General features: G+C 38.4%; 2 protein-coding genes across 2 annotated transcripts; both read right to left on the bottom strand.

Annotated features, from left to right (window-relative positions):
- Window positions 1-16,652: 16,652 nt before the first annotated feature.
- LOC100437401 (olfactory receptor 2A1/2A42-like) lies at window positions 16,653-17,831 on the bottom strand. Its single transcript, XM_024249807.2, has one exon. The coding sequence runs from the start codon at window positions 17,829-17,831 to the stop codon at window positions 16,899-16,901; it is 933 nt and encodes a 310-aa protein (XP_024105575.2). The 3' UTR covers window positions 16,653-16,898.
- A 6,925-nt stretch (window positions 17,832-24,756) lies between these two features.
- On the bottom strand, window positions 24,757-26,707 carry LOC100440466 (olfactory receptor 2A7). The gene is given in 2 exon segments (XM_002818621.3): window positions 24,757-25,693; window positions 26,622-26,707. Coding segments are annotated over 2 exon segments (1,023 nt in total).
- Between the last annotated feature and the right edge of the window lie 378 nt (window positions 26,708-27,085).

Below are 27,085 nucleotides of genomic sequence, written 5' to 3'. Positions count from 1 at the left end.
GTTTTGCAAAGAGCTAGTTTAGTGACTTCCTTATTTTGCAGATTATTATAGCAATAAATTGTCAGTCAGGTAATTGGTATTTGTGAATTGGTGATGTGCCAAATAATATTTGGGTTTTTGTCCTTAAGTCCTAGATAACATTTTCCTCAATATACCATGTAGAAATCCAGTATTTTGCCAGTGCAAATGTTTTTGTTAGTGCCTTTGCTAGGCAAAAATAACCTGAGGCTGAGCCATTGAACCTGCTTATCTCTGAAGAAAAAGCTTCTGTGGATTAAGGAGAACTTCTCTGGATTAAGGAAATGTGCTGCTTTTGATAAGTCCCTGGTCCAGCTGTCATTGGAGCAAAGACATGGAATCAACCTAAATGTCCACCAAAGATAGACTGGATAAAGAAAATGTGGTACATATACACCATGGAATACTATGCAGCCATAAAAAAGAATGAGATCTTGTCCTTTGATGGACATGGATGGAGCTGGAGACCATTATCCTTAGCAAACTAATGCAGGAACAGAGAACTAAATACCTAATGTTCTCACATATAAGCAGGAGCTAAATGATGAGAACACATGGACACATAGAGGGGAGCAACACAGTACTGGGGCCTATCAGAGGGTAAAGGGTGGGGGGAGGAAGAGGATCACAAAAAATAACTAATGGGTACTAGGCTTAATATCTGGGTGATAAGATAATTTGTACAACAAACCCCCAAGACACAAGTTTACCTATGTAACAAACCTGCATTTGTACCCCTGAACTTAAAAGTTAGAAAAGAAAAAGTTAAAACACTAATCTAATTGGAACCCTAAAGAACATTCCCACTGGATCCTTTTCCAGTGGTAACAAATGATTGTATACTTATAAGCATAATCAATAAATTGTTGATCATTATCAGCAAGACACAAATAAATTCTAGTGAATATTGTAACTTCATAACACATGACCAAGGCTTATATTTTTTTTTTCAGGATTCTATTAAAAAAATACTCTGCTAGGCCAATCTTCTACATTTAATTGGAAAACACACAAAGCATATGAAATATTTGGTTGTGAAATGCATTTGAATTTACACCTTATAAAAATCTTTATTTATTTATTTATTTATTTTTTTGAGACAGGGTCTCCCTGTGAAACCTGCTCTGGAACGCAGTGGTGTGATTACGGCTCACTGTAGTTTTGACATATCAGGTTCAAGCGATCCTCCCCCTTCAGCCTCCCAAATAGCTGGGATTACAGGTGCATGCCACCATACCTAGCTAATTTTTTAAAAATAAATATTTTTTGTACAGACAATGTATTATTATGTCACCCAGGCTGGTTTCAAACTCTTGGGTTCAAGTGCTCCTCCCACCTCAGCCTCCCAAAGTGCTGGGATTGTAGGCATGAACCATGTACCCAGTCTACATCTCATAAAAAACTTCATTTCTGTATTTAGTCCTTCATTATTTCCTTTTGTAACTTCCCAAATGATTATACAAAGAAAAAAAATCCACTATGCACAAGTATGAATTTCTTTGAAAGCTAGATAGAGAGTCAAGAAGAAAGGAGAGCTTAGTGAAGACACTCAGATTCTTTAAGGACAATTGCCACGTGGGTTGAAACCCTGATTTCTTTTACAGGACTGGGTTGTTAACACACTCCTTGTGAACAAGGAAAAGGTGCTCTCACTTTTGTATCCTGACAGTAAATACTACTGTGTGAACAAATTAATCAATAAATACAAATGAATAAATGAATGAATGCATAGGTTTTTTTTTAACCGTCCTTGGACTGAATCTGGAATGTCTGCTATAATCTGAATACTTGAAAGACACTTTAATTTTCTTTTTCTCCCCCGTAGTTTCTTTCATTCTACATGATACAAGGAACATCTTACTTAACTCAATGGATTAAATTTACCAAAGGGTTGGCAAAAGTGATAGGAGAGACAAAAAAAAAAAAATTAAATATAACCCAGTTGCAAATATAACATTCAGGCATTGTGTATACTTTCAGGGGTGCCCAATCTTTTGGCTTCCCTGGACCATGTTGAAAGAAGAAGAATTGTCTCGAGCCACACATAAAATCCACTAACACTAACGATCGCTGACGAACTTAAAAAAAAAAAAATCACATTTATAAATTTACAAATTTGTGTTGGTCCACATTCAAAGCTGTCCTGGGCCACCTGCAATTTGGACAAACTTGCTTTAAATGATATATATGTACAAGTTAGCCATTTAAAAATGTGGCAAATTATTTGATGACTAATAAATTAACCAGTGTCTCCATGGCTTCTAAGTAAATATGTAAGACTGAAATCATTTCTTTACACATGACCAAACCTGTCTGCTTCAAAAGGTAAAACTTAAGATCTGATGAGCTGACAGACTCCTTTCTAATGAGTCACACAACATTCTTAAAATGAAAGCTATTTTTAAATCCTCAGGTCAAGTAAAGTATTAGATGATTTATTTCCAAGAATCAGAAATATTTGAGGCTGGGTGTGGTGGCTTATGCCTGTAATCCCAGCACTTTGGGAGGCTGAGGCAGGAGGATTGCTTGATGCCAGTAGTTTAATACCAGCCTGGGCAACATAGTGAAACCCTGTCTCTAAAAAAAAAAGTAAAACAGAAACAAAAAAAGTAGCTGGGCATGGTGGCACATGCCTGTAGTTCTAGCCGCTTGGGAGGCTGAGTCAGGAGGGTTGCTTGAGCCCAGGAGTTTGAGGTTGTGGTGAGCTATGATAGAGCCATTGCACTTCAGCCTGGGCAATAGAGTGAGACCCTGACTCAACAAAAAGAAAAAGAAAAAAAGAATATTTGTTACAACTAATACAGTCATAACACTCCTTTGTCTTTTTTTTTTTTTTTTTCGAGACAGGGTCTCATTCCTTCACTTAGGCTGGAGTGCAATCATGGTTCATTGCAACGTCAACCTCCCTAGGCTCAGGTGATCCTCCCACCTAGCCTCCCCAGTAGCTGGGATTACACGTGTGCTCTACCATGTCTGGCTACCTTTTTTTAAAAAACTTTTTTTTAGAGATAGGGTCTCACTGTGTTGTCCAGGCTGGTCTCAAACTACTGGCCTCAAGCAATCCTTCTGCCTCAGCCTCCCAAAGTGCTGAGATTACAGACATGAGCCACTGCACCTGGCCTCCAATATTCTTATTACTTGGAAGTAAACCATCTAATACTTTATTTGACCTGATGATTTAAAAATAGCTTTTATTTAGAGAATATGATGTGACTCATTAGGACTTTGTTGGCTCATCAGATCTTAAGTTTTACTTTTTGAAGTAGACAGGTTTGGTCATGTGCAAAGAAATGATTTCAGTCTTACATATTTACTTAGAAATCATGGAGATGTTGGATAATTTATTAGTCATAAAATAATTTGCCAAATTTTTAAATGGCTAACTTGTACATATATATCATTTAAAACATACACAATGCCTGAACATTATGTTTGCAACTGGGTTATATTTAATTTTATTTTTAGTATCTTCTTTCAGGTTTTCCAATCCTTTGATGAATTTAATCCATTTGCGTTTAAATGAGATTTTCTTTGTATCACATAGAATGAAAGAAACTATGGGGTGGGGGTGGGTGGAGAAATAGTAGTGTCTTTCAAGTATACCGATTATAGTAGGCAAGATTTAAGCAAGCCAGAAATTCCAGATTCAGTCCAAGGATGGTAAAAAACAAACAAACAAACAAACAACAAGAAGAAAAAAGATATTTAGGCATTCATTCATTCATTTGATTTATTGATCTAGTAAGTGACTAAAAAGGTGAAATACATTTGACTATATATTGTGCCTGGAATATGGTAGGTGTTCAATAATTATTTATTGACGAACTCGATATCAATTTGATTAAATATGAGAAAGCAAAACATTAATGTGCTCTCCACATTCTACTATGAATCAGGTTCTCAGGCAGAGTAAACACTGAAAGAAACAAAAAAGTAGCAATTAAAGAGCCATGGGCTTAGCGGTCAGATGCACATTTATTAGTTATATGACCTTGAGTGTATATCTTAGCCTCTCCAAGCTCATTTCCTCTTTTTTAAAAAGGAGAAAAGTGATAGTACCTATTTTATGAGGTAGTTGTGAAGATTAATTGAGATGATCTGTGTTACACATTGAACACATTCCCGGTATGCAGTGAACACTTAATAGCTGAGATCAGTTATTATCAGTCTTTAACAATTTCTTGAGTAGCCCTGAAGATTGTATGAACCTGACAAGCATTGCCTCTTCAAGGTTCACAATAGTCCCTTAAAACCATGATCCTCTAAAGCTGATTTTGTAGTCTTGATTATAGCAGTGGAAGTCAACATGTTAATTTTATGGATGATGTATTCTTTATTTATTTAAATCTGGCATTGATGTTTATAGCTTTGTTGCTTTCATGCAGTTACTTCTCCATCATATAAAAAAAATTAGCTTAATTCTCTACGTACTTACATTATTTGTGGTAATATGTTCAAAGAAGTTAGCATGAACTTTCCCTCAAACTATCCCCATTGCAGAAAAATAATCAGCACATATTTAGAGAGGAGTGAATTTCCTTACCAATGTTTGTAGTGGATGTGAAAGTTAACGAAGACCAGGAGCTACAACATGTCTAGGAGGAATTCATGGTAAAGTAAAAAAAGCAACCTGGTTAGCTCCCACATTTGGACTCAAGGATCTCAGAAGAGTGAAGCACCTGAAGATTTCTGGGAGTTTCTGTGGGAGCTGCAGAATCTTTGCTTCTGTTTCTGATTGAAAATGTATCAGAATCCTCAGAAAAGGAGGTGTTATTCTCTGATGCGCTCAGCCTGGTTGACAGCTGAGGGATCACTGGAGGAGCTGGGCCATGAAACCTCCTGCATGCTCATCTCCTTGGGGAAGGAGAGACAAGACAATTGGCTTTTTCTATTTCTGTTCTTAACCCCAGCAGGATGCACAATTAAGAAACACAGACAGCTACAGAGCACACCTCTGAGACAACATCTTTCATTACAGTCCTGGAATGCTTGGAATTCCTGAATCCCAGCACTGCCCTTGTTCTCCAATCTCCAGATGGTTCAAGTGAACCTGTCAGGAAGCAGGACCAGTGTGACAATGAATAAGCTCCTGGCAGGAACCTCTGTAGCTCAGCCTCTCCCTGATGTAATCTGGGTTACTTGTGTTGCAGCAGAACTGGGAAGAAAGGACCCTGAAAAGTTAGCTGGTTCCAAGTGACCCTCCAAGGTATGGAGATGCTTTGGGGAGCTGGTGAGGGAGGCATGGAGCAGACTGGGGAGTCCACGGAGGGGCCAAGGTGTCCCGGTGGGGCTTATTAGAACCTGCCTGAAGGGAGGGTCTCCTAAGACACAAACCACCACTGTAGATCATGTATTAGAATTATTCTCTAATCTTTACTCTGAAAGGGGAAGAGTGCTGGATTCAGAGCCCACCTCTGGGGAAGACAGGACCCTCTCCAAGGTGGCTTCCCTAGAAGCTACTACTTCTCCCTGGAGGGTGGAGATATTTGCTGGTCAAAGGTATTCTCATGTTTATTTCTAGTTCTTTCTTCTACTGGACATAGGAGGATTATGAATTTTATATTAAGCAATTATGCAATTTACAAACTAATGAGTTTATTACAATGTGGTCTTTCACCTGCTGGGGTTATGGTATAAACCCAAGGAAAATCTTGCCCAGGTAATCAGGGTGTGAGAACACGCTCACCTGTGTTTCAGCTGTATATGTCCACAGTGAATTGCTTTGGGGACACACAAAAATGCTCCTGATCATATGAAAAGTCTAGTGCCTAATAGGCCATCCATAAACATTAGAATCTTTTCTTTATTTTTCTTTCCACATCCTGGTGAAGTGCAACAGATATAAATGACAACAAGCCTGTGAAAACAACAATTTTAGAACTTTTTTCCATATTCCTCATCATATGAACATCAGTTAGAAAAAGTCATTTTAAGGTAGAAAACAGAAAATGTGAGCTAAAGCAAGTTAAATATAAGGTTTTTATGACGCCAAACAAACTAATTTAGGAAATGCAACACCTCAAATTACATGTTTTATCACACATCAAGTTGAAGAAGCTTAAGCTTCTAAAGTGGTCAGAATAAACACATACAAAACGTAAAAGTATATGAAGGAAAATAACACAGACAGAACAGTCCGATCTTAGTAGAAATGGATATGCTTACAGATGTTTGCATGATACGCCAGTATGCAGAAATCAGGAAACTGTCTTTTGGGAGCAGGTAGTCAACTGAAAGATCTGTGAATAATGGATTTAGAGAATTCATTTCTATATAACCAACACCTTAGGGATATTGGTTATAAACACACATTTGAGGGTATAAAAATTAAAAAGATAGAAAATAATTAGTAAGGAAGTATAACATTTGGGAATGTCACACAAGCAAAAACTTAGCAAAAACCCTTTAGGAACATGAATATCAATAGCTATAACTCAAAATTGTCAATATTCTGTTAAAATTAAATTGAAATAACTTATGTTGATGAGAGTAAAAATGACACAAAAGTATATGAAAGAACTCAGCACACAAATGACACAGCCAATATTAATTGAAATGAGAAATATTTACATGATCTGCGAGCACTGGGCATTTGATTTCATTGAACATTTATAACTTCTATGCTTAAAGTACTTGTAGAATTTGACCACAGAGTTCATTTGAGCGTAACACAGACAAAAGCTAACATAAGATGGGTGGATTTAGCCACCTTACAGAGTAAATTATCATAAGAGATATTTTATAAAAAAGCAGCTAATAATGTTGGGAGAAACAGCCAAGACATAGGTAAATATATCTTCAGGATGGCATGACAGAAATGAAATGAGAAAAGAGTGAAAATACTAATGTTCTTAATTATATTTCATGAATAATTATGAGTTAAAAGGGGAGAAGTTCATCTGAAACCCTTTGAAACAGAGAACAAAAGAGAAATAATTGTAAGGTCTTACTTTTAGGGTTTATTTGTTTCAGCTGCTAGTGTTACCTTAACTAAGACAAATTCCTTAAAAGATGTGGGGTCATCTTCCCTTGCACAATTGTCTCTGGACTTAACTGCCAGTATGGGATTGCATTTCTCAGCCCTTTTATATTTAGGTGGGGTCATGTTCTTACAAAAAGTATACAAGCAGAAGAGACTTGTGCAGCTTCCAGCGCTGCAGTGGAAGGAGGGCATGCGTGGAGGAGGAGGGTATGCCTCCTCCATGTTTGGCCTTCCCATCACTGGCTGGAAGTGAAGGCCTACAGGGCTCTAGGATGGTGGGACCATGTGATGGAAGGTGCCTGGGTCCCTGCATCACCACGTGGAAGGCTGTCTGTCATACCTGCCTAGGACTTTACATGAGCAAGATGTAAACTTTTATTTTGTTAAATCACTGCGATTTGGGAGTTTACCTGTTGCTGTTTATTCTACCTAATACATTATTTAACATTATTATGGTGATGAGAGGAATGAGGAAGGGCTAGTAACTCTAAAGCTAAAGTATTAGGAGCTCTCGAGATCAATTCATACTATAAAAAGCATCAACATATGGCATGAGATATTGACTTTTTGCTTATGTCATGCAGTTATCTTAGAGTCTGAGGAATCATGGTTTATTTTGTGTGCTATTTGGTTTCTCATGCAAATTATTTTAATTAATAATATAGGTTAACTTACTTAAACATAGCCTAATATTGAATAATAATGTAAGTGATACAAAATGGTATTTTTGAGGAAACAATTTGATACAATTTAGCACAATCCAACAACATTCTAAACTGCCTTTAATAATTGCTTAATTTTGGCTTTTACTAAAATATATGAGAAATGTGTACTGTTTTGAGAACTTAAGGGGCCAGAAGTTTTTTGAGAAAAGGCTTTTTAAAAATTCTAACATTAATACATGTTTCCTGTAATATTATTGAAAAACATAGAAGTGTTTATTTCTCTTAGCTCATTCCTCTGCCTAAAGTAACTTCTGTTGACTACTTAATATGCATCATTCCAGATCATGAAATTAAATACAGATATATGTAAACACACATGTGCATACATGTGTACTCACATACACATATACAGGTGTATGAATTTACGTATAGCTAGGAGATTTCCCTGCACAAATGAGAAAGTCTTATAAAAATGTTACTTGCTTTCTTCATTTAGCTATATTTGATGAGCTATTTTCATTGCAGCTCATTTTAGATAATACTTGTCCTATTTAATAGCTGTGTAACATATTTTTCATAATTTAGTAATTTCAAAATTAATTAACACTTGATCTTTTGAATTTTTGAAATCAATTTAATACCAAATCCATGTACACATTTCTTTGTGCAGTTACATATGTAAGTATTTCTGTAGAATGGGAGGCGGAGCTTGCAGTGAGCCAAGATTGAGCCACTGCACTCCAGCCTGGGCGACAGAGCGAAACTCCGTCTCAAAAAAAAAAAAAAAAAAAAAAAGAATGGATTCTTAGAATTAATATGCGTGTTTTAAATGTTGGGTAAATAATTTCAGTTTTTAAAATCCAAAATGTGTGCCAATTTATACCTCCACCAACAATGTGTGAGTGTCATCAACATCACATGTAACACCATTTTCCCCTCACAATCTACTGAGTAAAAATATGGTATCTCATTTTAAAGTAGATTTCCTGATTGAGATAGATGACATTGTCATATTTATTGGTATGTTGTGTTTATTCTGTTGTCTGTATCTACATATTTTTGTCCATTTTTCTCATGGATTTGTGTATTACCCTTTTGGTTTTTTCATATATGTTAAAATATATTAGCTGCATTACTATCCTCTTTCTTAAGGTGAAATTTCAGGCCAGTCAAAAATTCAGGCTCATTTTTCTCAAGCTTTTAATCATGGGTAGAAAAGACTCCATACGTCCAGGCTGGAGGAGATTGGTATAACTTAGTATAATAGTTACAGACATAGTCTCTGGCCTTTGGAACACCTAGAGAAAAGTCCTCCTGTGCCACCTACTAGCTGTCTGAGGTGTACTTAACATCTCTGTGCCTTGATTTTTTTCATGTATAAATTGCATATAATAGTAGTACTTCCCTCTGGCAATTGTTATGAAGATTAGATTAGACATAAATGCATATGTGTAAAACACTGTTTGATATGAAACAAGTACTCAATAAATGCCAGGAATTAATATTATTATATCACTTGTGCAATGTCAGCACAAATGTACAGATCTGGGAAACTCTGTGAATGAAAGTTATTCTTAATCTTTTTCAAATAGGGTAATGAAACTGTTTTTACTTCCTTAGAGAGGACAGTTAATGTGAAACTTCTTTTGCCTTGTTCTCCAAGTCTTATGCCATTCATAGTTCATACAGCATAAATATATTGAAATCAATAATTAATTTTGTGGTTACTCTTGAATTCCTACTATTTGTGAGGCTCAGGAGTTCGTTATATTCAATTATTCTCAAAAATTCCATTTAATTTTGTCTCCTATGTAAAAGAAAAACAACATACATTCTAGGAAGTTAATAAAAAGGCATAGAATTTGAGAACTAAAAGGAACTTAACAATCATCTAGTCCAACATTTCATTTTATATGTGGGGAAACCAATGTGCAGAGGAATTAAGTGACTTCTCTAAGGTCATGCAGTGAGTAGGTGGTAAATTGGGAAAGGAACCCGTAATTTTGTGAAATATATATTTGGTCTTTGTCCCCATTTCTTGGCATACAGTTTCTAAAATTCTAGGAATACCCAGAGTGATAAGAGTATCTTTTGTATGTTCTATGGTTTGAATGTGTCCCCCAAAGTTCATGAGTTGGAAACCTAATCCCCAATGTAACAGTGTTGAAAGGTGGGACCTCTAAGAGGTGATTAGGCCATGAAAACTCTGACTTAACGAATGGATTAATGGTGTTGTCTCAGGAGTGGATTTGTTATGTGGAGATTGGGTTAGTTACAAAAGCAAGTTTGTCCCTCTCTCATCCTCTCACCTTTCACCGTGCAGCAAGAAGGCCCTCTGCAGATGCTGACAACTTGATATTGGATTTCCCAGATTCCAGAACTCTGAGAAATAAATTTCTATTTTAAATAAATTACCCAGTCTGTGATATTCTGTTATAGCAACACAAAATGGACTTAGATGGTATGCTAATGAGATGACAGCTGGCAGGGAGCTCCGAAATAACTTTAGGATAGGGGCTGGTTACCACAAAAACAAAGGCATGTTTAGTGGGTTGGGACTTTCAGGCTATACCCCAACCTCTGGGGAGGGGAGAGGGCCTGAAGTTTGAGTTGATCACTAATGGCCAATGATGTAATCAATCATGCCTGTGTAATGAAGGCTTTACAGAAAACCAAACAGGGTTTGCAGACTTTCTTGACTGCTGAACACATGGAGGTTCCTGGAGGGTGGTGTGCCCAGAGAGGTCATGGAAGCTCCATGCCCCTTCTCCAATACCTCACCAGATGCATCTCTCTCATCTAGATGTTCATCTGTATCCTTTGTAATATCCTTTGTAGTAAATGGTCAAACTTAAGTAAAGTGTTTTGCTGAGTTCTGTGAGCCACTTTAGCAAATTAATTGAGCCTAAGGAGGGGGGTCATGAGAATCCCAATGTATAGCCAGTTGATCAGAAGCACAGGTCGCAACCTGAGGCTTGCAACTGCCATCTGTAGTGTTGGGTGGGGGGAACAGGCTTGTGGGATCTGGCACTGTCTCCCAGTAGATAGTGTCAGAATTGAATTGATTTTTAGGGCATGCAGTCGGTGTCCATTGCAGATTGCTAGGTGTGTGGGGAAAAACCTCAACATATCTGTTGTTAGAAGTAAATTGTTGAGTGACTGTGTGAGTATAAGCAAAGGAGTAGGAAAAGCACCTTTGGTTTTTTCAATATTTTAGAGAATCCAGATGTCCTGGCTCTGAGCCAGTCATCTGAGGACCAAACCAGGCTGTGCCTAGTAGTGAATCTCTTCTCTTGACCCAACAAGATTACAAAAATTAAAAACAAACAAATAAACAGAGACAGGTTAAAAAAAGTAAACAAAAACCAAAACAGCAAGTCAGATGAAAGCAGGGCTGTTAATCAGAGTTCATCAAGAAGGTAAGAAAAATTGATATGGTCTGGGAAAACATCAGAGCTGTGAGACAGCATTCCAACTCTTGTTTTTCTCCCACTTTTTCTTTTTTCATTTCTTTTTTTTTCCCCCCTGTTGAGACAGGGTCTTGCTCTGTCACCTAGGGTGGAATGCAGTGGTGCAACCATGGCTCACTGCGAACTCAGCAACTCAAGCTCCTAGGCTCAAGCAAGTTTCCCATCTCAGCTTTTCAAGCAGCTGGAACCACAGGCATGTGCCACCTCACCTGGCTAATTTTTTCATGTTTGAAGTTTTTTGTAGAGACAGAGTTTCACTATGTTGCCCAGGCTGGTCTCAAACTCCTGGGCTCAAGCAATCCTCCTGCTTCAGCCTCCCAAAGTGCTGGACTACAGATGTAAGCCATTGTGCCTGGCCTTCATTTTTCTTGGGAACCATAGATTTAACAATGAGTCTCTATATGATTAAAATTCAAAGTGTGGTCTGTGGATCCGCAGCATCAGTAAGGTATGAGAGATGATAAGAAATGCAAATCTCTGCCTATTTCCTTTAGACCTGTTGAATCAGAACCTGTAGTTTTGCAAGATCCCTGAATGATTAATATACACATGGACATGTGAGAAGCACTGGTCTACATTACCTAGCAAAGAGTAAAGAATAGTCCTACAGGTCAGTGTTGGCAGTGCTCACTCTACATACCAAGGACATCATGGGGGCCAATTTAAGGTTGGCGCATGCACTGACTTCCACTCCCAGAGTGTCATCCGTATCATTTTCAGTAATTACAGTGCCTAATACTCTACTCTTTTGCAAGACAGAGGAGGAGAACACTCTCTCCATGGCTACTCTGCCAGCACAATCATGTTGTGTCATATTGTAACCATAGGGTTTGGCAATTTGGGACAGTCTTTTTGAAAGACCTATAACCTTTGTTCTATATGATAGGAACAAATATATATCATCCTAGTTTTCTTTTATATTAGTCTCGAAATATCCTCTCTGAATGTGTTTACAATTTCTCTGTGGCCACTGACAGATGAGATATAGTTTATTAATATTCATCTCAGAAGAAACTTTTGCAAAAACGGAATATATCTGGAGCTAAACCTGATTAAATTGACTGCCACTGTATTTAATTACATATTTTATGGAGATCCTTTTTTAAAAATATAGAAGTGTGGACTACATGATTACTCATTTATTTATTTAGTCAACATTTATTGAGTAACTACTATGAAACTGGCCTGGTCTAGCCACTGAAGATACAAATATCAATAGGCCCTTTCCAAAAGAATGGTTCTCAGTTAATGTAGAGTAGATTGACTGGACTACAGTTTTATTTCTACCACTTGATATTTTGGTGACATTGAGTAAATTAATTAATTCTCTAAACCTCAATTTCCCCTCTATAAATGAGGATATTATTAGTACTTAATTCACAGTGTTGATGTGAGGATTGTACCAAAAACATTTAACATATTGTCTTGTACACAAGTGCTAAATAATTTTTAAGCTACAATTACTTTCTACTATTCTGGTTATTCAAATAAAATGAATTCCATTTTTATTTTTATTTTATTTTATTTTATTTTTTTCCGAGATGGAATCTTGCTCTGTCGCCCAGGCTGGAGGGCAGTGGCGTGATCTCGGCTCACTGCAAACTCCGCCTTCCAGGTTCAAGCAATTCTCCTGCCTCAGCCCCCCAAGTAGCTGGAATTACAGGTATGTGCCACCATGCCTGGCTAATTTTTGTATTCTTAGTAGAGACGGGGTTTCTCTATGTTGGTCAGGCCGGTCTCGAACTCTTGACCTCGTGATCTGCCCGCCTTGGCCTCCCAAAGTGCTGGGATTACAGGCATGAGACACCACGCCAAGCCCAAGGATTTTTAAGATACAGAAATCAGAAGATAGTTTAACACTGACGATTGTGTCTAAGTACTCAGCAGATAGTTAAAGGTGCATGAATTGGTGCAACCAGTGCTTAGTGAGTACCTACTAGGTGCTAGGCAACATGCTCCTGTTACTGATAAATGAATGAATGGATTCCAGTTCCTACTGTTGCGGAGATCCCCATCTTAGATGTCAAATTTGATACCTACCTGAGCAATGTTCTCAGGTAAACTTTCAGGTAAATACCACCTGAAAGATTATAACCATTTTTAATATCAATAATGAAACTGAATTCTTTTGTCTTGGGGCTGTTTTTAGATAAAATGCTATAAAACATCCATTTTAATTCTCATCAATTGGTAAGGCACTGTTGTAACACTGCATTGTCGGTCTTCTCTTTCAGTGTTGTCTGTTTCACTCTCCAGCTCAACCCCAGAGTCCTCACGGCAATGCATCCTTGACCCTTGGAGTCAAGTTCTTTCCTGTGACCACTCCCCCACTTTTTTCACATCTCTGTTTAGAGTCAAGCTGCTTCCTTTAGAAGATGTATACCCCTTTCTATCTAAAGCTGAACATCCATAGTTTGGTCTTAATTATGTGTTTTGTTTCACTGTCACGAGTTCTCTGATCTTTATCCACAGATATGCTCTATAGAGGCCATGCTGTGTAGTGGTTATGGCTATAGGGTCAGGGATCAGATTGTCTTAGTTCAATCCTGGACTGGGTAATTGTTAGCTGTGGGGTACCGGGCAAGTTGCTTAATCTCTCCGTGCCTCAGTTTCTTTATATGTAGGGTAGGATATTGATTATCTTCTGACTCAAAGTGTTATTTTGAGGATTAATTGAGGTAATACATGTAAAATTCTTAGAGCAGTGACTGGCACAAAGTAAATAAGCTCTGTGTGTTTGTGTGTGTGTGTGTGAGAGAGAGAGAGAGAGAGAAAGAGAGAGAGAGACTGACTATGGGTGTGTTCGTTCTGGGTCTTAGCTGAACTAAATAGCTAGTCTCAGTGAGAACTACCTTTATTCTCATCTTCTTCATGTTCTGCATTTGTCTGGAAGTCCAGTGCTTTCATGTGACTCAGCACATAAGAGTCACCATCCAGGAAAACCAGCCTCTCATACATGATCTCTGGTCCTCCACACCTTAGAGAGAACAGATCAGCTCCCTGTGTCATACATCAGACTATAAAGAAACCTTCCTTCTTTTGACAGTTCTGCCTTGGGATACATTTACCTTATCCTTTATTTGATAACATAGATATTAAAATTCTACATTGATGTGCTATGTACAGAGGCTGGGAGCCAGACTGTCTAGGGATAAGTCTGACACTTGCTGCTTTCTGGTTTGTGCATACATAAAATAGTGACAATAGGACCTTCTTCCTGGATTTGTTATGACTAAATGAAATGGCCCGTGTAAAGTGCTGTTAATATGTAGCATATGCCATTGATTGGTGAGTCAAAATGTTAGCTATTGTTACAAAAACTCATTTTGTTTTTACATTTAATAAGTTCTGCCTGGGTATCTTCTCCCACAGGGAATAATAATGAGTTGGGTGGAGTACTTGTTAACCCCTAAGTGAAAGGCATACACCTATTTTGCTGAAAAAGTATCGACATGCTCTCTTATAATAAAATTGAGAAAGACTCTGGAAGCAAGTGGCATCCTAATCTTAGGGAAGGTTAGAAAGTAGAATTTATAGGTAACACTCTGGGAAGCCACCTAAAATGCATGGGGACTCATCTCTAACCATTAGATTTGTAGTGAAGATTAGTTAAAGAAAATTAAAATGGAAACCAGACATGGAGAATCACTTAGATGATTCAGGCTGGGTTAGGTCACTTATGGAATCACTTTTCCCGGAGCAGGGAAAGCCAGTTAGGCCTCATAAGTGACCTAACCCAGATTGATTTGCAAACACAAGCGAAAATTAACTTGAACTATTTCTTATAAATACTTGTATTAAAGCAAAATGAAATTTAAGATTAAGCACTCAGAAGCTGCCAACTAAGTTATATAACTAAAGACTTTCCAGCAGTATAGGCCAAATAAGGCAATTGTATAAAGGTAACCAATCAAATATTTTCTTTGCTTTAGTTCCGTGGTTGTCCTGTAAAAGCCCTCCCCTTGCATTCCCTTGGTGGAGCCCATGAACCACTTATAGTTTGGAGCTGTCTGATTCATGAATTGCTATTTGCTCAAGTAAATTCTTTAAAATTTTATTGTGCCTCAGTTCACCTTTTAACAGGGTAATAGATTGGATCAGCAAAAATAACTTCACCACCATGGTTGAAGAGCTAGCTAGATACCTACACTGTCTAGTAAAATTTCTTTTTTCAGGGGTAAGACATTCTAATGAGGGAAATGATCCACAACTGGACTAACCAAGGTGGAAGAGCTGATGAAAAGACACTGGAGAATCACACTTAGAGATAGATGTGCATATGTACAATACACAGCTCAACACTCAGTGTTTTCTGAAGAAGCCATAAACAACCCAAATAGTTTCTTGGATACTCATTTTCAGCCTTTTCAACAGGGAATGCCCAGTTTTGCCTCTTTGCCAGCTACTAGCTACTGAGTTTACCCTGAACTTTGTAAACACTGTTCACTGTTCCCACACGATCTGTAGCGTTCTTTTGCTTCTCTTCTCTCTTGTCCCCTATATATGTTCTTTTTCTTTTCCTTTTTTGTTTTCTTTTTTGAGACAGTGTCTCCCCCTGTCTCCCAGGCTGGAGTGCAGTGGCGCAATCTTGGCTCACTGCAACCTCTGCCTCCCAGGTTCAAGCAATTCTCATTCCTCAGTCACCAGAATAGCTGAGATTACAGGCGTGCACCACCACACCCAGCCAATTTTTGTATTTTTAGTAGAGATGCAGTTTTGCCACATTGTCCAGGCTGGTCTCGAACTCCTGGCCTCAAGTGATCCACCCACCTCAGCCTCCCAAAGTGCTGGGGTTACGGACATGAGCCACCATGCCTGACTTATCTCTTCTTTTAAGTTTGTTCCTTCACTCAGCCTACTAGTTAACTCCTGTACACGAGTTAATAATTTTTACACAAAATTTCTCAGCGCATGCAACACAACTAACTAAATACCTCTGAGTTGTTATTTAACAGGGAAAGTGCAATTGTGTGAGAATGGACAAGTGTGCTGCTGGGTTTTGGGAATCACTTCTTTGGCTGAACCTTTTTATTTTCTTTTAAATCTTGTGACATATGCCGTTAGTGAGTTTATATAGTTCGGTGTATTAGTCTGCTTTCACACTGCCATAAAGAACTACCCGAGACTGGATAATTTCTAAAGAAAAGAGGTTTAATTGGCTCACAGTTCCACGTGGCTGGAGAGGCCTCAGGAAACTTACAATCATGGTGGAAGCCAAAGGGGAAGCAAGGCATGTTTTACCATGGCAGAGCAGGAGAGAGAGAGCAAAGGGAGAAGTGCTGCACTTTTATAACATCAGATTTCGTGAGAACTCATTCACTGTCAGCAGAACAGCAAGGGGGAAATCCCTCCCCATGATGCAATCACCTCCCACCAGGCCCCTCCCCTGACATGCGGGGATTACAATTTGACATGAGATTTGGGTGGGGACACAGAGTGAAACTATATCATTTGGTTAAAGAAGTAAGTGGCCTATATTTAACTTTTGGGACTGGGAAAATGAATTAAAATAATTCTTTATTTTACAGATATTAAAGTAATTGTGAAATAAAAGAAAAAATCATCTGATAAAACCACATCTCATAGAAACCCAATGAATGCAACACATCTAAAATTTTATCTGCAAGAAACGAGAGAAGGCTTGCCCTTCTGTCAGTAAAGCACAGATAAAGAGAAAATAATAAACTTTTCTGAATTGAGGCAATAATTGGGCATCAAGAGTCCAGGTGACAACTGAGGCTGGCAGTTCAAATGTCACATCTGTTAGGAATGACTTTCCTTGCACAGTGCTCTCCTCAGGGCACCCTTGACCTCTACGTTCCTCAGGCTGTAAATCAGGGGGTTCAACATCGGGTTGAAAAAACTGTAAACTAGAAAAAGGACCTTTTGCTGCTCCTCAGGATGGCGGGACTTGGGGGCCATGTACAGGATGATGGCGCTGCCAAAGAAGAGTCCCATCATGCAGAGGTGGGAGGAGCAGGTAGAGAAGGTCTTTCTGTGGCCCTCCCCAAACTGGATCCTCAGGATGGCCGCCAGCATGTGTGAGTAGGAGACCAGCATCAGGCAGAGTGGTCCCACCAGGATGAACACGCAGGCTGCAAAGATGAACACCTGGTTGAGCCAGGTATCAGCACAGGCCAGCCTGAGGACAGACAGGATTTCACAGAAGAAGTGGTTGATTTCATGAGGCCCACAGAAGGGCAGTCTTAGGATGAGGCTCACATGGACCAGAGCCAGGAGGGAGCCACACGTCCAGGAAGTGACGGCCAGGGTGATGCAGACTCTCCAGGTCATGATGACGGAATATCGGAGAGGGTGGCAGATAGCCACGTACCGATCGTAGGACATCAGCACCAACAGGAGGCATTCAGTATGTGGAAAACTCAAAAAGAGAAAGGTCTGTGTCATGCAGCCAGCAAAGGAGATGGGCTTGGCTGGATGCAGGAGGTTCATCAGCATCTGGGGCACTGTGTTGCAGGCGTAGGTGATGTCGATGATGGCCAGGTATGAGAGGAAGAAGTACATGGGGGTGCGGAGTCTGGAGTCCAGTGAGATGAGCCCCAGGATGGCCCCGTTCCCCAGCAGGGTGAAGACATAGAACAGGGAGAAGAGCCCAAAGAGGAGCATCTGAATCCTTGGGCCCAGGAGAAATCCCAGTAGGAGGAACTCTGTGACCATTGTCTGATTTTTCAGCATTTCACTACTAAAAAAAAAACAAACAAACATACAACAACAACAAAAAACAAGCAGCTATGTGACACACTTTTTTTAAAGTCTATTTTATTTATTGTTTTATAAATTTTTAGTTTGTGGAAAATTGTTAGTAAATGTCTTTAAGAACTCATTCAGTTATACATAAGTAAAGTTTTACTTGAAAACTTGCTGTTAATTCAAGTCCTTCATATTTGTAACAATCACTATACCTGAAATCCCAAATGCAAGAAATTATTTTTCAAATAGAAAAAGTGTAGCTGACTTCAGCAACAAGAATTGCAATATACTATATAAGTAACCAACAGAAAGAAATTATTGACAAATCAATAATTCAGTTTGGCGCTTGACAAATGGCAGCATTGATGAATTAGCAGTAAGATGCTTAGCCTGTGAGTTGGTGGTGTGCTGAATTGATGAATTTGTCTTTTTGACCTTGGATCTTGGATCACAGTTTCCTTAATGAACTTCAACATGGTTTTTGGTGTAAACATTTGTCAGTGCCATTGCAAGAACAAAATAACTTGAGTCTTATCTACTTTAGTGAGATTAAAGTGAGGAAAGGCACTGTTTTTGGCCAGTCCCTAGTTTAATTGTTGTCAATACCAACTGGGATATAAAGGTGTGTTTCCCGAGGATATAAGAGACAGACTTGCATTCTGATAAATAAATTTGTGAAACCCACATGTAACTGATGAGAATAACAATCTAGAGGTGAGACACACGACACCTTCAGGAAACATTGGAGAGTTTGAGGAGCCTCCAGAAGGCCCCTGCAGGTGCTTTGATGAAATCTCTGGGAGGCACAGCAGAAGAATGTGATTCATTCAGTGAGCCCAAGTGTAGTCGGTTGTGTGAGAAAGACTATAGGAAAAAGAAGGCAGGTGACCAATACAGAGTGTAGTCATCAGGCCAGAGGGGCAGCATTTGGCAATGCATCCTTAATGACATTCAGGATAAGAAAAAGGGGAACCAGCTGCACCAGCATCCTAGTCACCTGGTGATTCTATGTCTACAGTCTGGATAGTTGGTTTGGGTAAATAGCCCTAGCTAGTAAAATCTCTAATTAGCCCCTCTTGCTCTGATTTCATATTCATCAATCAACTGTTAGGTAATAATTTATCTTGTTGAGCAGTTATTTCTACAAAGCAGAAATGTGTTGAGTAGTAAAGTTCTTGACTCCTTTTGCAGTCACATTTTGAACTTTAAATACAGGAACATTTAGGTATCCTGACTTACTCATTTTCCTCTTTTGCTTTTGGGTCATATGATGCAGTTCCTGAACAAAATTCCCAAAGCTGGATCTAAAATGTGAGGACCAGACTCTGGGTCAAGGAAACTTCATTGAAGCAAGAACTGGGGAAAGAGACAGATTCCTTTCTAACGGCAACAGATGAGATATCTATTTTCTTATAAGCATTATTGATAGGTGATCAAGTTACCTTGACACAAAAATAATCTAAATGACAGATTAAAAATTCCTCACTTATGACCAGGACTTATTAAATTTTAGGTTGAAAAATTTAGGTAAAAATTTTTCAGCAGGTGCTGTCATATGCACCTGTTGTTCCAGCTACTTGGGAGGCTGAAAGCAGGAGGATAGCTTGAGCCCAGGAGTTCCAGTACAGCCTGGATAACATAGCAAGCCCTCGTCTCACAAAATAACATAAAATAAAAAATTTCTGTGTTTATCAAACTTCCTAAATTTATTTTTTAAGCTTATAAGGCATAGAAAAATATTAGACTGTGAAAGATGTATTCAAACCCACCCACTTATAAAATAATAATGTCCTTTCTCAATTTTTCATTTCCCTCAAAAGGAAGATATAAAGGAAAAAAGAAACACAGTAAAAACCATGATTTTTTGAAGCCAACTGGAAAACATGTGTAAAAGAAGGAAAATAAGGTACCTCATAGTCTGAGTATTCTTTCAGAACAGTAGTCCTGTTTGATTCAGTCTTGATTTCTTTTAAAGAAATGGAGGGGGCATGTTCATTTTTATATCCGTTTAATTGTGTATATTTATACACATTTTCAAATGACATATAAATAAATATAAGCAAATGAATTAATAACTAAGTATTAATGTCCTTATATTAGATCTGGTTTCTTTTGTAGTATAGTCTAGTATAATTATGCCAAGTTCAGCCCCTTCTTCCCAAAGGAAATAAAATGCTACAATTCAGAAGAATTTCATCCCGAATGATCTGAATTAAAATGAAATTTTAAAAATGTGTCAAGAACAACAGGAGGATTCATAAAGTGTTTAAACACTTGAATTTTGAATCACTTCTCTTTTATCTATTTTTTTCTTATTTTATTTGATACCTATGTGACATACTTATTGTTAATTAAAGACAATCAAGAGGAAACCAAACAGAGTAAATTTCTAGGGGGTTGGAAGGAGTGGACTAGGTGATTTTGCTCTACCTTGACACACATTCTAATTCCAAATGTAGCTTTCAGGCATAGAGATGTACATTAATTTATATATGTACAATTTCAGAATTTAAAAAATGACAGATTATCTAGTTAACACATGGTAAGGAAACTAGAATTTTAAAGTAAATATCGAAAAAGGCATTTGTTTCTTTATATATAAGCAAAACAGCATAACTTTATGGAACCTGCATTTTAAAAAGCAAATCTGAAAATTTAATGATCTGTCAGGTTGTTTTCTAAAATCTTGGGCATGGGTAAAGCAGAATCGCTAAAGTGATTACCTATAGTTAATCTGTAGCTCAGCTGAGCTTCAGGGCTGTTTACTTGTAAGTAACAAGTGAGAAATGAAAACTAATTTATCTTATTGCTTACATAGTTATGAGCCAAGACTTTGCAAAGTTGTCTTATGGAGTCAGAGTTGATAATGTAAGTAAGTTTTCTGGATATAAGAACTATCGTGGACCATGAAGAACTGAGTGTCAGTTTCATGTAACGACCGTCTATTCAATAATCTGCTAAAGGTTGATAACAATTGATCCTACTCTTGAGTGCTTCCTGTGAACTGGGCACTGGAGGAACACAGTATAGCAAGTTAATGGTTCTGAGCTTGTGAAGATTTCATTGTGAAGATGTGCCTCGAGAGGAAAAGCAGAAATAAATAAAAAGGTATACACATTAAACAAAAATCCTATAAAAAGAAAATTTAAAGTATTATTAATTATTACATCGTTTTCCTACTTTGTTACACCACCACCTACCACCTCAGTTCTTTTTTTGTAGTCTTTCCATGTGCACCACAAAAACTTATCCTCCAGTCTATGGAAAATCTAATATTTATACATATTTATCTAGTACATTGCAGGTGCCTTATGCCCTCTTTAGTGCCATGCTTAATGAAAGATAAGACATAGATTTAGCATCCATTTGGGTTTATATTCTATTGCATTAAATATATTCTCATAGATTAGCATGTATTGTGACTGTACTGGCAATAATTAAATGCATAATTTATAAAACAGCTGACATGTATTAATTTTCCTGAGATGTAACATCTCTCCATAATATACTGTGCTATACTTTCCTTTGACTGGGAAAATTATTTCACACATTTTATCAAAATCTATAAAACATAAATTTCTGGCTTTTTTTGTGAGTGTCATCTTTCCCAAAGATATCTCTATCACACAGATATTTCTCCACCAAAGAAACATATATAGCCAAGTCCTAAACACTTTCACATAATTTTCACATCAAATGTGCATCTATTTTTCCCCTGGAACCATTGATATATAATATGAATGATGAGCATATATGTTTAGCCGTAAAATAAATAATTTACTTCCCTTCCCAATACTTAATAAAAAGTGTTAGTAACAGAGTGAGAGTTAACCAAAGCCTAGGTGCTACCACGAGTCTAGGAGGAATTCATGGTAAGTAAAGAAAGGCAACCTGGTTAGCTCCCACATTTGGACTCAAGGATCTCGAAGGGTGGAGCACCGCAAGGTTTCTGGGAGTTTCTGTGGGAGCTGCAGAATCTTTGCTTCTGTTTCTGATTGAAAATGTATCAGAATCCTCAGAAAATGAGATGTTATTCTCTGATGGGCTCAGTCTGGTTGGCAGTTCAGGGTTCTCAGGAGGGGCTGGGCCATGAAACTTCCTACATGCTCACCTCCTCAGGGAAGGAGAGATAAAACAACTGTCTTTCTCAATTTCTGTTCTCAACTCCAGCAGGATGCACAATTAAGAAACACAGACAGCCACAGAGCACACCTCTGAGACAACAATTACCATCCCGGAATACTTGGCATGATTTGAATTTCATGAATACGCACATTGCCCTTGTTCCCCAGTCTCCAGATGGTTCAAGTGAACCTGTCAGGAAGCAGGAACACTGTGACAATGAATAAGCTCCTGGTGTGAACCTCTGGAGCTCAGCCTCTCCCTGATGTAATCTGGGTTCCTTTTGTGGCAGCAGAAATGGGAAGAAAGGACCTGAAATATTAGTTGATTCCAAGTGACCCTCTAACGTTAGAGAGGCAGAGAGCAGACAAGGGAGTCCAAAGTATCCCAGTGGGGCTTATTAGAACCTACCTGAAGGGAACGTTTTTCTAGGGTACAAAACACCAGTGCAAATCCACTGTTGGAAATGTTCTCTAATGTCTATTGAGAAATGGAGAGATTTTAAGTTCAGCTCCTCTCGGGAGGGGAGGAAAGAATCCTCTCCAAGGCAGCTTCCTCTAGCAGTTTCCTGCCTCTTGTGGGATGAGAAGATTTGCTGTCTAAGATATTATCATATGTATTTGTATTTTGCTGAGTTCTTTTACCGGATGTAAGGCAGTCCAAATGTTATTTGGCAATCTCCTATCAATCAATCATGCAATTTAGAAAGAAGTTAGTTCCATACAGTGTGATCTCTGACTTGCTAAGGTTTAGAATAAACTCAGAGGGCAATCTGGCAGAGTTATTAAGGTTTGAGAGTATGCCCATCTGTGCTCTGACTCTACACATCCACCGCGAGAAGAAACATCCATATAAGAACACCAAAAACACTACATGAAAATCTTGTTGCGCAGTAGGCCACCCATCAATATTACAGCTTTTCTTTTTCTTTTGATGTTCCAGGTGACCTGCAGAAAATGTAGAAATCAGGAAACCGACATACAAAAGAAAATGTTAGTAGCAAATGGAAACAACAGTTATAAAAATATAATATGGTATATAGTATAAAAATTATATTATAGTATACTTTTTATAAAATAAAAAATATAGTTTTAAAATTATTTTTATACTATATAAATAGTATAAGAAGTATAAAATAGGCCGGGCAGGATGGCTCATGCCTGTAATCCCAGCACTTTGGGAGGCTGAGGCGGGTGAATCAACTGAGGCCAGGAGTTCGAGACCAGCCTGGCCAACATGGTGAAACCCTGTCTCTACTAAAAATACAAAAATTAGCTCTGCGTGGTGGCACATGCCTGTAGTCCCAGCTACTAAGGAGGCAGAGGCAGGAGAATCGCTTGAACCCAGGAGGCAGAGGTTGCAGTGAGCTGAGATCTCACCACTGCACTTCAGCCTGGGCGATAGAGCAAGACTCCGTCTCAAAAAAAAAAATTATAAAATAGTTTTAGGACACAGTTTTATATCTAACATGATATGACACTCAGTTATTGTGTAAAAAGTTACTTTAAGATATAAAAGTAAATTCTTTGAACTAAGACAATAAGAAATTAAATATAAATGTTTAAGACCAAACTCCAAACTTAAACCTAGAAAAAACATCATCTCGAAATGACATGTTTCCCATGGCATAGGAAGCTGCTACAACTTTTAAGTGTGTAGGTGGTGGATTTTGAAATCTTTCTACATTTTTCTTTTTGGAGAAATTTGGGTTTATCTTGAAAACCCTGAGTTAGAATAATTAGATTGATTTCATTCAGTGGCAAACACAGGAAGATGTATACTGAATCATATTTTTTAAAATCTCAAATTTAGAAGATTGTGAGGTTGAATGAGGTCATCTCCTGAAGCTTCTATAGTAGGAATGCCGATCCATGATGGAGGACAGGGTTGGATTTATTTTCTTTAGATGATCTACCATTGAACATTAGAGACAGGGTCCCTCACGGTCTGTATCCAAACAGACCCCGGATTTTTACAGACTGATCGAGGCATAATGCTCAGAACTACATCTCTTTAGAGGCTCACTTTGCAAGGAAAACAAAAATCATTCTGCCCTAGAAGGGGGCTGTAGGAAGTATTTACAATGAGCCAATTAATATCAAGATCTCCTGTTCCAGGAAACTGTTACTAAGTATTACCAAGGAAATTTTTTATTTATTTATTTATTTTTTATTATTATTATACTTTAAGTTTTAGGGTACATGTGCACAATGTGTAGGTTAGTTACATATGTATACATGTGCCTGCTGGTGTGCTGCACCCATTAACTTGCCATTTAGCATTAGAAATTTTATGTGCTCACATAAGTTTAGAAAACACTGGCTTAAAGCTGGAATAGAATTCTTTCCTAGAGAAATTTTTACAGCGTTCACTATGCTAATATGAATTGTGATCCCTAGACAGAGGCATGTGATGTGAAGTAAGTCTCAAACTTATTTGACTACAGAACTTATTTTTAAAGTCCTCTGAAGGGACCAGTGTTTTGAGGAAAACATTATGGGAGGCATGGGACTGGCTTAAAAGCTAATGAGGATATTGTAAGGGGTATTGTCCTGCTGTGGAGTAGCTGCAGCACAATTTGAAGAGATAAATTTCTAGAATTTCATCCCACATGTGCTGAAATCAGTCATTTAAAGGTAGGGCAGGAGATAGCTCCATTTTAAATAAATGTCTCAGATAATTCTCATGTCCATTGAGGGCAGAGGTCCCACCAGTACATAGTTGGGTTAAGAACCGCTCAACGATGTAACTTCCTAGGTCACTGTCAGTCACAACGCCATAATCCTTTTCATAAAGCCCTTTCTACTCCCAGCAATCTCTTCAAAGTATTCTTCACTTCTGAGTTCCTAAGACTATAGATAAGGGGATTGAGCATGGGATTAAAGAGGCTGTGAAACAGCAAGAGATATTTCTTCTGCTCCTTGGGGTTCCCATGTCTGGGTCCAACATACATGATAATGGCTGTGCCATAAAAGAGTCCAACCACACAGAGGTGGGAGAAGCAGGTGGAGAAGGCTTTCCTCTGACCTTCCCTTGATTGGATCTGAAGGATAGAACAGAGGATGCACATATATGAAACTACAATTGTGGACAAGGGTCCCAGCAGCCCAGAAATTGCTCTGGCCAAGACCATGTTCTCATTGATGTGGGTATCTGCACAGGCAAGTTTGAGAACAGCCAAGATTTCACAAAAAAAGTGATAAATTTTCTGGGGCCTACAGAAGGGTAAAGGTAGAAGTAACACAAGATGAATCAAGGATAAAAGGACTCCAATGGTCCAGGAAGTCACCACGAGGGTGATGCAGGCTCTCCACGTCATGATGGCCAAATATCGGAGGGGGTGGCAGATGGCCACGTACCGATCCTAGGACATCACCACCAGGAGGAGACATTTTGTGACAGCAAAAGTGGAAAAGAGAAAGGTCTGCGTCATGCAGCCCGCAAAGGAGATGGGCTTGGCTGGATGCAGGAGGTTCACCAGCATCTGGGGCACCGTGTTGCAGGCGTAGGCGATGTCAACGACCGCCAGGTGTGAGAGGAAGAAGTACATGGGGGTGTGCAGTCTGGAGTCCAGTGAGATGAGCCCCAGGATGGTCCCGTTCCCCAGCAGTGTGAAGACATAGAACAGGGAGAAGATCCCAAAGAGGAGCATCTGAATCCTTGGGCCAACGGGAAATCCCAGTAGGAGGAACTCTGTGATGCATGTTATATTGTCTCCGATATCCCTACGACAGAGGAAATCAAGTTAATGCTCATGGTTTAGGAGAAGTGTTTAAAAACAGATTCATTTTAACTTGTTCGGCATTCTTTGGTGAAGTAGAAAAGTGTTCAGACAGCTGCAGTGAGTTTTTGTGTTTTTAAATGAATGCTTCAAGACCATTTGGTAACGCTAAAATAAATGTTTAAAAAATATATGCAGGCCGGGCGCGGTAGCTCACGCCTGTAATCCCAGCACTTTGGGAGGCCAAGGTAGGCAGATTGCCTGAGTTCAGGAGTTCGAGACCAGCATTGACAAACAGTGAAACCCCATTTCTACTAAAAACACAAAAAATTAGCCGGGCTTGGCGGCATGCACCTGTAGTCCCAGCTACTCGGGAGGCTGAGGCAGGAGAATTGCTTGATCCCAGGAGGCAGAGCTTGCAGTGAGCCGAGATTGCACCACTGCACTCCAGCCTGGGCAACGGAGCGAGACTCCGTCTCCAAAATAAAAGCAAAAACAAAAACAAACAAACAAACAAAGAAAAAATGTGTGCACACATATACATAGGTTTCTTTTTTATTTTGTTAATTTTTTAATAAAGGCTAAAATTTCATTTATTTAGAATGTGGTCACATGTTAATATATTCTTTTGGTCTTTTTTTAAAAAAAAATTTGGCTCAGGCCTCTCAGGGATGAATGTCACATGTTAATCTAATACACAGTTTTTGTTTGATTCAGCGAGCTATCTCATATCCTTCAAATAAATTCTTTTCCTTGGTCATATTATTCAGAGTTTTTCTCTGCTATGTTTCAGAAATAATGAACACTAACTGATACACATGTCAAAGTCTAAAAACCGCATTAAGTTTAATCTTAAAGTGGAAGGTTTAATTAAGGGCAGGCTATACTAAGGTTAGACATACCATCAGCCAAATACATCCGTGGTCATTCACCTCTTAAACTTTCCACTCTTGCACTGATCGTCACCCTCCACAGCAAATATCTCACAAAATCTTTTCTTATCCAAGTGTAAAGACATATTTTTTAACTCAGAATCTTATTTTTTGTTATTTAGTTTTCCACAATATTTAGATGAGCATTTATGTGAATGACTGAATAGATTTTCACTGTGTCATTATCTAAACACGAAAACAGGATCACTAGCTTTTGTTGGATTTGGGCTTACTATTGATAAACACTCTAGAATACATAGTTTTAAGCATTGTCTATGCAGGTGATTGGCAATAGTTCGATGAATTTATGAGGAAAGCTGCAGAAAGAGTCTCTGAATTCTCTGATTGAACTCAGGCCTCCTTGATCCCACAATTAAAATGTTAGCATAAGCATGATATTGTCATTTTTGCTTAAATCTTATTCTCATTTTTTATGTAAAATTATATTGTCTTGGAGATAGCAA

Source organism: Pongo abelii, chromosome 6, assembly GCF_028885655.2.
Source record: "Pongo abelii isolate AG06213 chromosome 6, NHGRI_mPonAbe1-v2.0_pri, whole genome shotgun sequence".
Lineage (NCBI taxonomy): Eukaryota > Metazoa > Chordata > Mammalia > Primates > Hominidae > Pongo > Pongo abelii.
This window is presented reverse-complemented; position numbering and strand designations above follow the sequence as displayed.

Coding starts and splice junctions, on each gene's coding strand:
- LOC100437401 (XM_024249807.2), bottom strand. CDS start 17,831: ATGCTGAAAAATCAGACAATGGTCACAGAGTTCCTCCTACTGGGATTT.